General features: G+C 42.5%; 1 protein-coding gene across 1 annotated transcript in view; it reads left to right on the forward strand.

Annotated features, from left to right (window-relative positions):
- Positions 1-9,301: 9,301 nt before the first annotated feature.
- The window catches only part of Zmat4 (zinc finger matrin-type 4), a 248,820-nt gene continuing 239,653 nt past the window's right edge, over positions 9,302-18,468 (forward strand). Inside the window, exon 1 of the mRNA XM_028768142.1 lies at positions 9,302-9,403. Coding sequence (XP_028623975.1) covers positions 9,302-9,403 — 102 coding nt within the window. The remainder of the gene's footprint in view (positions 9,404-18,468) is intronic.

Below are 18,468 nucleotides of genomic sequence, written 5' to 3' on the forward strand. Positions count from 1 at the left end.
ATGAGGTAATAACATCTTGTATCCTATGTTTAACTATTCCCAAACATTTTCCAAGCTGTATCTTACCTGGATGCATGTCCTATAGCTTAAAAATGTCTTGTATACGTACTCTTTGTACTTTCTTTCCATATAATTATTAGGTGGCCATGGTTCATCCATATTCTGCTGTCTTGCTGTGTTGTATTTATGCAGCTGTTCTGTTTATTTATCTACTCTCTGTGTGTATGTAAGGTGCACACATCTTGCTATTTGAAGAATGTGCCATCCTCATACTTTACCTGTCCCACGTTGTACATAAGCGAGATCTTTTTCCCCTGTAAAGTGTGAGTACGGTTGTTGGGTTTATAGGATAATGCTTAGCTTTCAAGCTATCTTGTTAAAATTGTATGAAAGATCCCGTGTCCACACCTTGTGCAATACTTAAGATAGCCTGACACTGTTGCTGTCACCGGTCTCCTCACTGATTATTCGTGAGCACAGTATGTACACAGTAACCTTTACATGTCTAATTCCCCGTGGTGGCTGAATTCTCTAAGCCACCAACATTTTCACTACTTGCTGCATGCCAAAGCAGGGTGTGTCACAAGACCTCAAACCGACTCTCTGATTTGAATGAAAGTTCTCCTTAATGGATAGCACAGAGGGTGAGCTCCGAAAACCTTCTTGATAGGTAGCTAGTCCTTTCCCCTCTCACTGACATATTTTAGTTACTGGATGGAATTAATTAGTTCAATAATTAAAAAGTTAAAGATTAATTAAAATTTAAGCTCAAGTGGCATTTTGGCCACTTTAGATGTCCTACAGTTTGTTGGTGCCCAGAAGGAAGGTGGTGAAACAAATCAGGGCCTGGCAGTTTAGATTCCTTGAGAAAGTCACATTACGTTAGCATGCTGTCATGGAGGAGAAACAGAGATGGATATGTCTGGCTGACTGGCTGGCCACTCATGCAGTAGCCATGCAACCTGGGTCCAAAGCCAAGCAGTGGTCGTCGATGCTGCCTTATGTCACCTTTGGATGGAGGCGCTGCCACCTACATGATTGCTGCATTGAAGACAGGGAAAGCCCTGTCTTTAAAAAGCGTGCAAATAACTTACAGTAAAGGAATGCTTGCTTATTTATAAACTCTAAGTTTAAAGACTTGTAGCCAATGTTGAAAAGAAGTGCTACAATTTTTTTTTTGACTAAAGAAATTCGCTCTTCTTGAACATTGACCAGCTTCCTTTAGAATTTGATGACTCCACAGTGAATTTTTGCCTAGCTTTAAGATTATTATTGTTGATTTTATTTTATTTTAAAGTTTATATGTGTGCACACATGGATGCAGGTGACTATGGATGTCAGAAACTCCTAGAATTGGAGTTAAAGGTGGTTGAGAGCTGACCACCATGGGTGCTGGAAAATCAACCTATGGACCTCTTCAGGAGCAGTGTATGCACCTGACCACTGCGCCATCTCTTCCTCATTTGAGTGGTGGTGGATAGGGTCTGACTCTCTAAAATGTACATGGAATTGGTTTGATGGAATGAATGACAAACAGGACTGTGCTTTGTTCTCTCACTTTCCCTCCCCTACCTTTGCTGTCCTCCTGGGCTGAGGAGCTTTCTGTTTCGTTGCTTTCGTCTGTCCTTCCATGTGTGGTGTTGGCTCTGGTTTTACTTTGACTTGATATGAAAAGGAACTGAAAACCCAAGTTCTGTACCTTTTGTCCATCCAACTGATGAAAGTGCTGGGGTTTATCCAGCAGTGTCTTGCAGAAGCAAACATAGTTTTCCCTGACAATAGTTTCATCATCTTGCTAGGCTCATCATTTGGGCATAGACATTTTGTTATTACTGGACCCATCAGGCTATTCCCAAAACTGATGTTAAATATCTTATAGAAGCCTAGACAGAGGGTTTATTTATTTATTTATTTATTTATTTATTTATTCATTTTTGTTTTTCTCTACCAGGCCTGTTTGCTTCTGGTACTTGCTTGCAACCTAGTCTTATTGTTAGGTGGAGGGAGACTTCTAGTTTTGACATCATCTTGGCCAGAATCTATAGGGCAAGAAGAGATACTTGAATGGCTCAGATGGTGTTGGGAGTGTAGGAAGCTTTTTGCCTCAGCTGGTGTGAATCTTTTATTGATGGGGAAGAGAAAGGGTGAGAGGGGGAGAGTGAGAGAGAGAGAGAGAGAGAGAGCGAGCGAGCGCACCTGTCTGTTGGGGTAGTATGGTGTATGTTTGGTTCTACGACAGGGATCTTCTCCATGAGATGAGATCAGATTCTTAGAGATTTGCAAACAGTACACTAAACTTGAGATCCAAGCACTGCCAGGCAGGTGGATAATACATGAGTAATGAATAGAGGGGCAATCTATGAGGCTGTGGCATGTCTGAGACTTTGGTAGATGACATTTGGCAAGTGGCATGAGATTCCTAAGAGATTTACGAAGAACTACATAGAAAGGCCGAAGCTGTGGCTTCCCTACTCAGCACCAATGCTGCTGACACCCCGTGGGATGTGCAGTTCAAACTCGTCCATTCAAAGGGAAAGGAACCCGAGAGAAGAAGTGGCTGGGGGCCAGGCACCTGCTGCAAGCATTGTGGCTTGCCTCCAAGTTTGGCCAGAGTGCCACTATCCTGCAAGATGACAGTATGATGATGTCTTCCTTCCCAGATGCCACTGGGCCGGGCTGTGCACATAGGAGAGAGGCTGACAGATGTGGTTCTGTGCACATAAGAGAGAAGCTGACAGATGTGGTTCTATTGCCAGCAGAGGCACGAGCCCGTGAGTCAGGAACCACAGAGCCTAGTCTTACAAGGGAAGAAAGTGGCACCCTTAAGGGACAATTACTCAAATGGTGTGAGTCAGTTTTGCTGCTACTGTTGACACAGAGCAAGGGAAAAGTGTGGGGGTAGGAATGGGGTGCTCTCATCAGGGTAGGAAACAGAACTTGTGGGTGTCTGTGGTTGATGGGTGGTGAGGGTATGAACTACCAGATTCCTTTATTGGAACATTAGGCCTCTTGGCCAGAAGGATGGCTGTAATTTGGAGAAGCACAGAATCCCAAGGGTTCTTCAAGATGATCATATCTTTGACCTTCACCGTGCACAAAGGCACTCTGGGAGATCTTTTATGGGGAAACGTGGGCAGGAGGATAAGACCAAAATCCCAGCACAGACATCTTTACCTGTTCTGCTCCTGCTGCTGTCTGTTTGCTACCCTGTTTCTGGCTAGATTTCGGAACCTACGTTCATTTCTGGAGTAATTTTTTTTTCTTCCCCGCTTAGTCTGCTGCCACGGCAACCAGCCCTGCTTCACTGCATCATCTTCTTGGCTTGGAGGGAGATGCAATGAAGACAGGACAGAGCCATCATCAGAGGCTCTTGGGTGCCTGTGGGGGGTTACAGAGGAGCACCATTAACTTGTATTTTGAAGCTACCTGTCTGCCCTCCAATTCTTTTTGTCTTTGTTGCTGGGTAAGCTAGTGGAGAAGGCCATAGTGACAGAGAACTGGAAGAAGAAGGAGGAGGTGAAAAACAGAAATAGCTAGAAAGCACTGGAGATAGATAGCATCAGGGTTCAGGGAATAGAAGCCAAAAGGGACAACAGAAGAACAATCCAAGGCTTATTTGTTTTGTGTTGAAGATGGGCCAGTCCTCATTCCAACATCCCTCTTTGACTTTCTGAGCCTAGTTTTAATACCAGTAAACCAGAGAAGAAGAAGAAAAAACTTGTAAGTGCTTTGGGGTTATAACTGATTGTTAAATGTGGAAGGTGCATTTTATTTGAGAGTACTCTTAGGGGAACCATTGCAGGAGATAAAAGCTCGGGTTGTTGGTGTTGAATACTGGGAAGCAGAAGCCAGAGATTCTGAGAGCTGCTTAGTTATTTCATGGTGGGCAGGAAGAACATACGGCAGAGAGGGGCAGAGGTGCCAGACTGGATCAGAAGGTTGGCTTGGGCATGGAATGCCATAGTTCCTCAAGGGATCGGGCTAAAGTGAAAATAGTCGTGGGTACCTAATATGAAGGTGGTCATGGTGTCCATGCCTGGAACCTTGTGGATATGAACATGGATGCAGAATGTCTATAAGATGGTGGCAAATCATATCTCTGTTCAGGTCAAGAAAGGGAAGTCTAGGCATTGCCGTCGGAAATGGCCCCTCAGGCATCTGTCCTGGGATTTCAAATGCTTTTTATGGTCCTGGACAGAGGGACCATAGCATAGACTAAGGAGCACACAGAGAGTGGAGAAAGGTAGCCCAGCCAGGGGATATATCTGTGGACAGAGGAGTCATCCTTGGCCCGGATCACTGATTGTCATGTTGGAGACTCAGGAACCTTCAGGCAAGTTAATCAGCCCCAAGTCTTAGTGTTTTCATGGAGAAAATAAGGCTTTCACAGAGCTGGTATAGGGGGAAGCCCCAGGCAAAATCTTTACTCCCAGATCGGGAGAGTTAGCAGGCTCTTGTGCTGTTAGGAGCGCACTTAGGTGAGCTGTGATCGTGGCTGTGTGGATCTGGAGAGTTCACAGAGTAGCCTCTGTGATACCTGTGGGGTTCTTAGGTTGAGAATGGCACGAGTCTTAACTCCTGGCCTTAAATGGCCACTGAAAGGAGAATGTGGGCAGAAGGTGGCCTATTAACCTCCTGGCTGAGCTTTAGAATTATGGCTGCCGTAGATAACGGTAGAGCAATGAGCACACAGTGGAGACCTTCAGGGCTTCTTCCCTCAAAGAACTGGGGTGAGGTTGATGCTCCCCACCCCTGAGGGAACATGGCTATTCAGACACCTTGGATCAGACACAGCAATAAGTTGTGGGCTGTGATTCCTGGTCTATAGGGCTTGTTACCAAACCTTGGATTATGTATGCTTCCTTCTATGGCCCCTAGGGAGCAGGCTTCAGGGAGAAGAGCAGAAATTGGAGAGAGGGGGGACAAATTCAAATCAAGTCCCCTCAGTGAGGTTTGGCACTTGCCGTGATAAAAATAGATTTTAGGCATTTCTGGAGTATGGGGTCTTCACAGGCTCCAAGCCTGGGTATCAGCTGGCAGGAGGGGTTGCCAGCTATATTTCATCTGAGGATGGTTCAGGTAACAGAATAACAGTAGGAACTGTGATTTCAGCACACTGGGTCTGTCATCGTCCTGCTCAGCTTCCAACGAGGTTCTGTTTATTTCTCTTCTTAAATATTTACAGTGTTACTCCCAAAGCACCGCATCAGAATTGGTAACACTGCTAACCACGGTCGGAATGTTGGCTTCTTAAGGGTCTGCCATCTGCCACTCTGGTCTGATGTTTTACCAACTCTACTTCTGATCCTCATAGCATCCCAGCGAGACTCAACCCCTCCACTTTTCACAGATGAAGAGACCAGAGCACAGAAAGCATATTGAACTGGCTGGGCACTCTGGCTGGTGAGCCACAAAAATCAGAGTGGGAGATAGTGACTTTCCCCTCTCAGGGGCCTCACGTGGCTTTCAAGCTCTCTTGAGTCACCTTTATTTTCACACCATCAGTCACGGAGAGGAGAGAACAGTATCAGTCCTTCTCATGGAGCCCATAATGGCTTCAGCCTGTGGTTCTTCAGTCTGCTGTTAAGAAGGCCAGAAGAAAGCTGCATCCAAGGGCCCTGAAAAGGCCCCTCTGTGCCCCCTGAGATCTATTTAGAACTTGGCTGTTGTCAGGTTCTCCCGATAGTCTCCCAGTCCCCCCCGGATCACTCCTCCATCCATTTCTCAGCTCTCTTCGCTTCCATTTTACTCTGTGGTGTCCACGATTAATCCTTCCCGTGTGTTCTTATGCCCATTGATAAGCAGATCTTCTTTTGTGTCGGGGAAAGAACCGACTTAGAGTCTGGAGCCGTTTGCCTCTATCCTTATCTTACTCATCGTCCAGTCTCCAGATCTCATCTGACCTCCTTGGAGAGTTCCCTGATAATCTGTCTTGTCATCTTAAGCAGGCTAGCACTTTTCACCAATGTTTTTAGCAGTTTTTTGTCTGACGGACTGCAGTGTGTGTGTGTGTGTGTGTGTGTGTGTGTGTATGTATGTGTGTGTTTTGAGGATTTGGAACCAAGGATTGTGCCTACTGTCATTGCTCTGCACCTCACATAATAGTGTCCCAGTGACTATTTTATAGTGCCACATGCCTTTAATTCTAGTACCTGGGAGACAGAGATGGCCTGTACATTTAAGGGAACCCTGGTCTATATAGCCAGTTCTGGGCCGGCCAGGAATATATAGTGAGGGGATGCTGGGAGACACACACACACACACACACACACACACACACACACACACACACACTAGCTCTTGCTTTTCAAATTTCATGTATTTGAATTTTGAATTCGTATGAAATTTGAATATATATATTGCCCAATTCTGCATCCAACTCTACCCTCTTATCCTGTCAATTTTATACACCTGGTTCTCCTAGACTAAGCTTGGGACAGCAAAGTCATCTGACCAGATTCGCATATGGTCTGCTCCTCTGCTCTGGGTCTCCTGGGGATGGCACCATCCTGGGTGACTGTTGAAGATAATTTAGGTCACTCGAGTCCCTGGTGATGGCTTTGTGATGTGCCTTTGAGGTGTGCTATTGGCTGAGCAGCGAAAATGAAACTTTGTTTTTCAATTAGAGAAAATTAGACTCCTCCATTTTGCTATGGTTGTCTTTTTAAAATTTTTTTAATTTTTAAATTTTTTTTAAATTTTTTATTTCCTTTAACCAAGAATGCCCAAGGACCTCGTGCATTCCTGATGGGAGGTCCTCACACTGTGGCTCTGCCTAGGGAGGACTTGATGGCTCTGTTGCTCTTCCAACTGCTATAGGAGACATGGCCAGTTAGCATGGTGGACAAGGCTAAGAAGAGAAGTTTGTTTGTCTCTCTCACTTCTACCTGTTACGTTCTGAAGAACAGTGAAGCTGAGAGCTTTTCAAATAAGCCAGAGGAGGGGACCAGATGGTAGCTTTCCTTCTTGAGAATTCCAGTTTTTGAGTCACAAATGGGATCTCATCCTTGTCTAGAGCGACCTGCACAGAAAGAGTTCTCCTCTCAGGCCAGACTGGCGCTTGTCCAGCAATGGTCGCCCACTAACACTTAGTGCATTCAGGTATTTCACTCACGCCTCAGCCCCACAAGGGTCTTCATTGCACACAGACTTGCTCAAATCAATATTCTTACATAAGATGATGGGAAAAGCCATATTTTCTCTTCTTTTGAGACTTTTCTTTTGGTAGTCTACACATTTTATGTTCTGCCTTTAAAGCTATTTCTGCTGCACAGCTGCTTTCCTGAGACACAGACTCCCACGCGCTCTGCTCAGTCCAGCGTACACCTGAATATCCTTTCACAGGGCTTGATTCCCGCAGTTGGCCGTATGATGAGGAAGGAGTATGCAGGGAGCTCAGAGATTCTTATTAAGCAGGTCACCCATGAATCTATCTTCATGCGCTTCTTTATTAAAAATAGCAGAGAGCACGATGATCCTTAACCGCAGCCACTTACAGGAACTTGCCTTTAAAGACGTACGTTCTCACTTACCATTAGACAGTTCTCGTGTTCTGTTGCGTATTTTCCCCGTTCTCAAAAGTTATCTCCACCATTTTCATTCTAGGATGAGAATAAAGACTACAACCGAGGCTATGCTGTTGGTAGGGTCTGCTTTTTCCTGTTAGACCATTCCTGGGGCCTCCTTGTTTCCCTGGTAATGCTTTTGAAGATGCATCAGGCTGACATCAGACACAAGGTTATGGGCAGGGGCAGGACTCAGAAAGAGACACAAAGGATTTTTCTTCAGAAATCCAAGTGTGGGTATCTGGTGAAAAAAGGAAGATTCTCTGTTGGGCCTAAGATAGAATTAATGCATGAAAGCTACAGCAGGGTAGATTTGTATTCAACCCAGACATGAAGATTGCACCCTTCCTGAGACAGATTGCATTGTATGTAGTGTGGAGTAAACCTTAGCCTATGGCAAAAGGTGGGCTTCAAGCTAAATAACTATTTGCTAGGGACAAATGCTTCCAGAAATTACAGACCCACATCAGTTCTAAGTAAGATTCAGTGGTCTACGAGATCTGCAGTAATTATTGCTTGTCCCAGGTATTTGAAAATATGATTAAAGTTTTATATTTAGCGCTTTTAAGATATTGCCTTCTTTGACCCACTGCAATTTTCAACAAGTAAAAATCTACTATTACCTCCATATTTGTGAGATAAACCGAAACATAGGCAGTTGAGTGGTTCATACACACCACACAGCGACAGCAGCCGTCCTGTGAAAAAGGGAACCAGTTAGGTCATGCCACCGAACAGCAATGCAGTTTTGGACAATCCAGAAGGTAAGAGGAGGGCATTAGAGTAGGATGGACCCATCTTGCACACAGTGGGTCCACAGGTAGAGACCCTCTTGCCTGTCTCTGATGCAGTCTGGTATAGGCTTTATTTGTTGCCTCTTCATACTTCTGCAGGCATGAGGACTTAGGCCACATTCTCATGGCAGGCAGGAAGTAGAGGATACATTTATTTATCATTTATTCAGTTGTGGTGTGAGGCGGTTAAGATGGTTTAGTGGACTTTGAAATCCCTGTATATAGAAGGTGGCATGTGTTGACAAGATCTCCTTGTGTTTCAAGATGTGAGGTTAGAAGGAAGGTTGCATCCTGATTGTTTTAAAGTGCAGCCACTCAATTCAAACCACATTTTATGGTGCATAGAAAACTCCCGTGATAATTTGCCCCTTGATTCAAAAAGTAAGTTCATTATAGAAACATTTCAAAACAAAGTTATTACAAAACAGTGACCTATTGTTTCTGAACGCGCACTCCACACATTTAAAAACAAGTTCTATGCTGTGTACATGTCTGTACACTTCTGAATTTGGATTTGTAACCCACATCTTATCTCTAGGGTGAGGATGTATCAGAGTGCTTCTGACCTGTTTGCTCTTTCTGTATGAATTGGGTACTTTGCAATGCTTTGTTAATCTATATCACACGTGTTAGTTATTCTGTAACAGAAAAAAAAAAAAAAACAGTAGCTACAAATCTGGTTTGTTTAAGCCGGAACATTAAAGATGTATTCTATCTTTTATGGTTCTAACACCTCTATTGGGTTTTCATAGGCAAATGACCAACTCCTCATTATCGAGGTTAGTTGGTATGGTAACACTGGGGTTTGGATGTTCTACCTCGTGAAAAAGCACACTAGCTACTGAGACTCTGTCTTTTCACGTGTTTAGTGTTCTGCGTTATCATCATCAGAGTAACAGACTCCCTTTCTTCTTTTTTTTCTGTTGACTTTTCTTTAGCCTGATGAAGTCCTCCGATATCGATCAGGATTTATTTACAGACAGTTACTGCAAGGTGTGCAGTGCACAGCTGATCTCCGAGTCCCAGCGGGTGGCCCATTATGAGGTAAGGAGAGCCTTGCTCATCCAACGGCGATCCTGCTATGGGACTTGAGGATGCTTGCTCATGAGGAATGGGGAATTTTCAGAACTGTACATTGTAAGCCTGTATCATGTGAGTCAGGTCATGACTGTGTTTACTGGAAATAGGGAGGAAAGGTTGGGGACATTATTCTGAGCTTTGGCTACTTCCAAGACTATTTATTTATTTATATTAATATTTTTAATGTGTTCTTCCTACTATAGGAACCCTGTGTGCTTCCTTCCCTTGCTCTCTCTGTGAGGGATACATGTCAGTCAGGCACGCCAGTGAAGCCAGGCTCAAATCAAATGGGGGCGGGGAGGGAGGGAAACTTTGTTCTCAGCAGGACTAAAGGTACTTCCTCTTCAGATATCCTTCCCAGTGGTCAGTGCCCTAAATGTCCATCAGAATGTAGGAGTCTCCTGCAATCCCAAGTAAGTTTTAAACCCTAAATACTCCAGAAGGGCATCGTGATCTTTTGCATGGGAGGACTTTGATCCTGTATCAACAGCGGAGGATGTCCCAGGGAGGAATGAGGAGCCAGGAGGGAAGGACAGAGAACTGGGATCCCAAAACCCTGAGTATTGTGTATTTTGGTTTCTAAGGAACACAGAGCTGTGGGAATAGAGGTTTTCAGGTGTAGTGAGTTATAAGGAATGTTGGGTTACAAGACTTAGCCAGCAATGATTTTCATTCGATAAGTCTAATAAGTGCCAGTTGTCACTGTCCCTCCCTGAACACCTCTGGGCCCCAGGTTCGTCTGTGCACCCCAGAAATAATAATAATGACAACACACTCATGATCCTGCCTTCCCCACGGGGGTTTTGTGATAACTGAATGCAACCGTTAATAGTGCTTGTGGACATGCTTTGGAAGCTGAGTGTGTCAGGCATGCGGAATTCTTTTATCGCCGTGAACTCTCTCGCTGCAGCGCTTTGATGATAGTGAGCAGGCATGCTCTTTGAACATCTGTGAAATCGACATCTGTGGAAAAAGTCAGGAGGGTTGCCCACTCCTGCCGTTCCACGGGGGATTGGTTCCTGAAACCCCAGGGGTTACTCAGGTCCTTGGTGGCAAACGGTGTGATATTTACAGAGAACCTATGCATGTCCTCCTGTATCTTTTCAACAATCTCTTACACCTACCTCACTCCTAACACCTACCTCACCTCATTTGCATAGTATCTGCTTGTGGCAAATTTAAATTTTGCTTTTTTGTAACTTTCTGGACCCTCCCTCCACTTTACCCTGTTCCCCCGCCCCGCCCCCACACTTTTGATTTTAATTTGTGTGGAAATTACAGACCTGGAGGCTGACACATTATTCTTTTGTCAAGAGGAAAGTGAGTACTGGAAGTGGAAAAAAGTGAATTTGTTTATCGGGAATAAATTCACTGTTTTGGGAGTAGCAAACTCTCTAATCTCTGTGGATGCTTACTGTTCAGAAGCACGTAAGCACGGTCACTATGAAATGCCATGGAAGATCAGGGACGTTTTCCCTGCTCTGAAATTACACACCCTTTGTATTAAGCCTTTTTTTGTTTTAATTTTTAACCATTGTTCATAATGTTTGAGGATAGAAGTTGTTTCCCTTTTTTGATCATCCCTAGTTCCTGAACAATATCTACACACACACACACACACACACACATACATATATAATTTAAATTATACATATATAATTTAATTTTTGTCATTCTTAGCATTTGTGAGGTGGATGGGTCTCTTTCCTAAGCAGGCTGGAGATGCTGCTTTGTACTGTTCTGTTGGTGGAACCAGAGAGCTAATGCCAGAGTATTTAAGACAACAAAGCCTTAAAATAAACTAACAAGAAAACATCAAAGCATCTTAGCAGCTTGACTAAAGGTATAGTTTAGTTATTTTGATCTCGGGTTCTCTTATTGATGTACTGGACTCGTGCTGCGGTGTAATCTAATTGTTTACGGTACGTGTTAATTGAATGTAGCACACACGAGATAGGAAAAATAAAGCAGTCAATAGATCCCCGTCAGCAGTGTCACACTTGGCCCAGCAACGTTAAATGCATTCCCACTGAATGTGGGTGGACACCGAGCGATGCCTTTTGCTTGTCTGCCTCTTGCCTTCCTTCTGTCAGATATAGTCTAAGTATTCTGGCTGTAGAGAGGCCAAAGTGGAGAAATGGCAGAGACAGGGCCTAGGATCCTTCCATTTCTTGTCTTTCTTGTCCCTTTGTTTGGGACACCTACACAGTAATGCACCCCAAACCACTGAGTACTATTTGAAAACTGGTATTCTGTTGGTCTGCCTTCAGCTCCATAGACAACCTCTGCTGAAATGAACTGTTGAATATGTTTCTCAATGAGATAGAAATCTCACTCAACTCATTGAGATTGCTGTGGCTGTAATGCTCGGTGCTCCCTTCAGTGTGGTTCACTTCTTCAGGCTGGTAATAGCCCTGCTTTCCTATGGGAGCAGCGAACATCACTGTGTATTTCTATGTGACTGGTAGCACTAGTGTTAGATACTGGAGAGACTCAGAACCAGTGTTAGAAATGGCCTTTGTGTAGTTCAGTGCATTTAGATAGTTAATTACAATTATTTACTAGTGTGTGTTTGAATAATGTCTGCATTCCAGAAATAAACGACTTGGGTCACGGTGGATAATCTTGTTTTTATTTATGTCTGTATTGCTTTTGTAAGTATTCTTTTTCCAGCACTTTTGAGTTGTGTTCATCAGGGGTATTGGCTTGTGATTTTTCATTTTCATTGTGCTTTTGCCTGGTTTGGGTATTAGAGTTACACGGAATTCTTAGGAGTTTGAGAATACTCCCTTCCTTCCTTCCTTCCTTCCTTCCTTCCTTCCTTCCTTCCTTCCTTTCTTTCTTTCTTTCTTTCTTTCTTTCTTTCTTTTCCTTTCTCCCTCTCTGCCTCTCTCTCCTTCCCATCTTTCTTTCTTTTTGAATAGTTTAAGAAGGTTTGGTTGTAGATATTTGAAAGTCTGGTAGAATTTTGCTGTGAATCTATCTTGGACTTTTTTTTTTTTACTGGAAAGGTTTTTATTACTATTTAATCTCCTCATTTATTATGGATCTGTTTAGGTCGATGACTTCTTGATTTAATTTTGGTGGTTTGGCTGAATATTGAAATTTATTCACTCCTTTTAGGTTTTCCAGCTTAATAGAATACATTTTAAATGTATTCCTCTTTCTTTCAGTTAGTTACGCTATGTGTCTGTCAGTCATGTTTAACTTCTCAAAGAACCAATTCTTAGATTTAGTGATTCTTTGTATTGTTTGTTTCTATTTTATTAATTTCTGCTCTGGGTTTTATTATCCATTGCTATTAACTGGGTTTGGCTTGGTTTGTCCTTTCTTTCTCCAAATCTTTGAGTCGTTTATTTGTATTCTTTCTGAGTTTTGAATGTAGGCACACAGAGCTATAAGCTTACTCATTTGTAAGGCTGTTTTCAGTGTGACCCAGGCTAGATTTGACGGGTTGGGGAAGGTGAATAGACAGCAGAATCAGCAGACTCACGGGGCTAGACACAGGAGGAAGATGCTCTTCTGGCTAGTTTATTGTCAACTAGACACACACTAGCGTCATCCAGGAGGACAAAACTTTGAGCAAGAAAATACTACACTATTAGGCTGTAGGCAAGCCCACAGAGCATTGCCCTAATCAGTGATTAATGGAGGTGGGCCCAGCCCTTTTGTGGGCGGGTCTACCTCTGGGAAGGTGCTCCTGGCTTCTGAAAAAAAAAAAAAAAAAAGCAGGCTGAACAAACCAGGGGGAGCAAGCCAGTGAACAGCATCCTGCCATGTCCTCTGTGTCAGCTCCTGCCTCCAGGTTCCTGACCTGTCTTGACTTTCTTCAGTGATCAACTACAATGTGGAAGTGTAAACCAAATAAACCCTTTCCTCCCCAAGTTGTTTTTGGTCATGGTGTTTCATCACATTGATACCAACCCTAAGACAGATGCTTGTGATCTGTCTGTGCAGAGAAACGAGATGTTTCTTGTTTGCTTTGACAACAAATGTGTTGCCACATGCAGAAACTGGACAAGAATTCTTGCTGTAAGCATATTTTCTGTGTTCCCTGTAGATGTAGACACTACTGTTCTCTTTCCCTGCCTGTATCTTGATTTGTGTCTATGTCACTCAGTTTTTTCCTTTTATATTATAATCAGGTATTTTTAATACGACTTGAGCATTTTGAGAAAATTGATGAGATATGAATATAAAATATTCTTTTTATATTAATGTTTTATTCATTTTTTGAAACACTGAATTTACGTAATTCAAAAATCAGTAAATTTATAAAATAGTGTATAATGTAATTCTTCTTAGTCTCCCAGATGTACCCTGTTTTCTTTGAAACATATTATGCATAAGAATTCAATGTAGTTCTCCCATATATATGTATGTATGTGTATATATGTATATATATGTGTGTGTATTTATATATATGAAATGTGTGTGTATGAATGACCGATACATATATAATGTATATTACAAATGGAAAAATACTCTACACTTCTGTTGTGACATGGATGTCTATTGCATGGTTTCAGAGAGCAGATGAATCCCAGAATGAATTTGTATTATTTGACATAGGCATGGAAATGTCAAGCATCCCAATGGACCTAAGTGGACCAGTGGGAGTGGAAAAGCCTTCCTCTGGCCCAAATAGAAACGATGGGCAGTGTATATAGAAAATATCAACCACAGCATTCTCCTCCTGGGTGACAGCAGCCTGAGACTGCTTCCCTAAAAAGACTTCCTTCAAAGATTAGTTAAACCTGCCTCCTTGTTCATCTGCATACTAAGAACCTGTCTCCTTATTCAGCGGTGTACAATAAACTCCTTGATTCAGTTGTACAAAATAAACACAATGCGATCCCACAATGCATCTGTCCTTTCTGCATCCCCTTGTTTCCCAAGTTCCCCAGGCCGTGTAGGAAACACTAAGAAATACTCATGGCTATACCAAAATTTGTAGAGAAACATATCCTGAGTTGCCTTGTAACTCCTTGGTATCCAGACGGATAGCTGGTCAAAGACAAACAGACTTTAGTTCTCAGTACCCATTTAATGATATTTATGCTCCTTGGCTCTCAGATCCCGACCTGTACAGATTGGCAATGTTCGCTGATGATTTTTTCTTCCAGAGTTCTTTTCTTGGAATTCACCAGAGGACATATTCATTCTGGACCTGATTGTGGTTTGTTTGTTTGTTTGTTTGTTTGTTCTTCTGTATTAGCCAAAGAGGAAATCCCAAAGTCTCTTGACCTGAGCAGTGGGCTCTAGCATGTACCTAGCCTCATTTTCTTCAGATGTTCTGAGGTATTGCAAGCAGTGTGCTTCCTAGTTCTCTAAGACTTGAGAATTTAATTAGAGTCTTTAGGCTTTTGCTGAGATGATTTAATTTGGAGCAAAGTTTTTCTACATTTGAATTGTCTCACAGTATTAATTTGCTTTCCTCATTTGCAAGGGCACAAATGCCCTTGGACAGGAAGTTACTGGTAGGGGCTCCTCTGCTCAACCCTCTGCAGTTTGCCTTGGTCCCTACCAGGACAGTCTTTGTAAACCAGTTATGCTAGCTGGTAAAAGCCCTTCCATTCTTTTGAAAAATCTCATATTTTACTAATAAAGAGGAAAAACGGACTAGAATTCTCTCCTCTGCTTTGAGTATTTGTTCTGGATAGTTGTATGTTGACATGACACAAGCTAAAGTCATCTGACAGGAAGGAACCTTAATTAAGAAAATGTCTCCATAAGGTAGAGCTGTAGACAAACCTGTAGAGCATTTTCTTAATTAGTGGTTGATGGGGAGGCCCCAACCCATCGTGGGCGATGCCATCCCTGGTCTGGTGGTACTGGGATCTATAAGAAAGCAGGCTGAAGAAGCCATAGAGGAACAAGCCAGTCAGCAGCATCCCTCTATGGCTTCTGCATCAGCTCCTGGCTCTAGGTTTCTACTCTGACTTCCTTCTGTGGTGAACAGTGTTTTGTAAGTGTAAGCCAAGTAAACCCCTTTTTTTTTCCCCTCCAAGTTGCTTTTGTTTTTGGTGTTTCATCACAGTAATAGTAAGCTTGACTAGGACAAATTGATAGCACACATTGCATGACAGGTCTAACTATGTTGTTTTTCCAAGGATTGTGGAAGGACTTTGGAACTTTGAGCTAGATAAACCATTGAGTGCTCAAAGCTTGGTGAGCTCTTACATGGTAGGTTGGAAGACAAGGATGCTGAGAGAAATGTAGACAGTGGAGGTCTGGCTTGAGAAGTTCCAGAGGGAGGTTTGAGAGGCACTAAAAACTATCAGGCCATTGTGTATTTCGATTTGAGAATCTGTGGTTCTGGTTAACTGAGACTGAAAATCAGCTACGATTAACAAGAGACCAGAATCACTGAAGTAAAAACATTGTCTTTCTGAGACAACTGATGCTCGTTATCTAGAACTGAGAAGTTAGTGGTGATTAAGAAGAGGCCAGCATAGCTGAGGTGAAATCTTTTGGGTGTCTTCTTTTGAAATGTTTTCTCAGAGTCAGCACACAGAAGAGGTTCTAGAGGGGCCTGAGGTTGTACCTCCTGCTGGCAGCAGAACTTGGTGGTATGAGACTCACCCAGCTGGTACTGGTTCTGAGGGCATGGAGGAGTCATGAAGAGCAGCTGGAGCTTGGCGCTGTGTGGTAGCACTGGGGTTCCTTAAGAGAGCTCAGAAGAGGCTATTGGGGAGAGTGCAGCCCAGTTTCAACAGGAGACCCAGCATTTTGGAGTTGCTAGTACCATGGGATGACTACTAAGAATAGCAGCAGCTATGGAGTGGCGCTGGCTTGAGTCTAGGAGACAAGCTGTGTGTGCTGCAGAGGGTAGAGCCGGAGAAGTGACCCAGTCACTTTACTCACCGTGCCCTCTCATAGGCCTCGAATTTTCTTTAAAAAAAAAATATATGGCCAAGTTGCATACTTTCCTATTGATCCACAGTACCATGTAAAATGTACTCCAGTGGAAAAAGGTTCAAATACAGAAACGCTAGGACAAAATTGTACCACATAGTCAAGCCAACCTTGTGTGTACCTTCCAGACAACCTGAGTATAATGGTCACAGACTTTTATTTTTTTGATTTTTCCTAGTGTTGAAGTCATCCTACTGGATTTTAGAGTTTGAGTCTGAAATGACTGGAAAGAGAGATAACAACCAGATATTTTTTCCGAGTGTAGTGAAGTTTGGGGACAACTGTGGTTTCAGCTATGTGTTGTATTTATATTGACAATATATTGCTCGTACTTTTACACTTTAGGCTGGTGGTAGATACTAAGGTAGAGAAGGAAGAACAGTAATTAGCATCAAGGTAGAAAAACATGTGTGCATGCGTGCGTGTTCATGCCTAGCAAGGTGAGCCTGTATGTAGGACCAAGCACACCCTTTGGTATTGGTTCCCTCTATTCTTTTTAGTTGGTTTCCAGTTCTGCAAATGCAAGGCTAGCTGACTGCTGAGATTCCAGAATTTCACTTTCTCCTCTCCCATATCATCACAAGAATAGGCTTATAGGCACAGTCTGCCACATCTGGCCGTTTCTGTAGGTTCTAGGAATTTGAACATATGCTCTCATGTCTTCTACCTTGTCAGGAGCCATAATAGGAGAAGCTAATAACTAGCAGGTGATCTTCCTGAGATAGTCTGCTTCCGCGACAGATTCGCTGTTATAAGGCAAGGCCTAAGAGAATTCATTTTAGGAAGGTTCCTGCTATTAATATGTTTTTCCTGTTATTATTAAACATATATAACAATCACTAGGTAATAGCTCACCTCTTTGGAACAGATCTCTGTAGATTTATGAATATGTTCTGTCTTATAGTGATGCTATATAAACAAATAGATGACTTCTTAAGTTTTAATTATGATACTATAAGAATTCCTAAAATTATATCAGTGATTATTAAGCTCTTTTATAGTGGAACTGCTATTAGGTCCTTTTCTGATAGTCAACTGTAATGAGAACTCTGTCAGTCTCCTATTTGTCACCAGTTAATTGCTCTTAGATAGTAACCAGACTTTCTCCTACTCAGTGCACATTCTAAGAGGTTGTAAAACAATTAACCAAAGGTCATAAAAAGGGAACTAATGATTTATTATAGGTGCTAGGACAGAAACTAAAATATCAACTGGGTTTATCTATATAAAACTTCACTAATAACTTAATCACAGGTTTTAACTTTCAGTGAACCTGTGGAACTGTGACACGTGATGGATGTATAGCTAGATAATTACTCCTAATATATATGCATGTAAACATTCTCTATTGTAAACTTGTATTTCAATTTATTTAAATTATGATTTGATTCTTTGATTTTTTTTTTTTTGTGTGTGAACTTGTGATGAACTCTTTATCATGTGATCATGAATTCTGAATGATGTATATGTACTGAGGACAAAGAAATGAGAGTAAGAAGAATTTTTTTGCTTTTCCCTGTTTAGAGAAGAGAAATTTTTTCCCATTTTCCATTTAGAAGAATTTTTACCTTTCCCCACTTAGGCTCTTTCCACTTTTCCCCTTAGAAAGCTTCCATAGGAAACTTTTTACAACTTAGTAATAAACGCTATAATCACTTTTCAAAGTGTCCCTTTTTCTTCCTGACTTCGGACTAGCAGGCTTAAAGTTAGAGTAGGGCAGTTCCAGCTGAGATAGAACAAAGACCACATTACTTAACCTTCTGCTGTTAGGCTACTGCCTAAGCCTTTTACTCTCAGAAAGAGCAAGACAGTTTTTATGACTTTTTAGGAGTTATCTTCAGCATTTCAGTATAGTTAGAGAGCTAGAACCTCTGGAGACCCTCAGACTTTAAAATCACACCAGAGTCCTACTCTGTGACCCCGCCAGGAAGTTCCCGGCACTACCTAGTCTTTCCTTTTTCTTACTTTCTTCCATCCTTTTTTCTCTTTTCTTCCTTCCCTCCTACTCCCTCCTTCATCTCTCTCCAGCAATCTTCCCTCCCTCTTTCTTTCTGTCTTTCTTTTTCCTCCTCCTCCCCTTCCTTCCTTCCTTCCTTCCTTCCTTCCTTCCT

The sequence above is a fragment of the Grammomys surdaster genome, unplaced genomic scaffold (assembly GCF_004785775.1).
Source record: "Grammomys surdaster isolate TR1022 unplaced genomic scaffold, NIH_TR_1.0 185, whole genome shotgun sequence".
NCBI classification, from domain to species: domain Eukaryota; kingdom Metazoa; phylum Chordata; class Mammalia; order Rodentia; family Muridae; genus Grammomys; species Grammomys surdaster.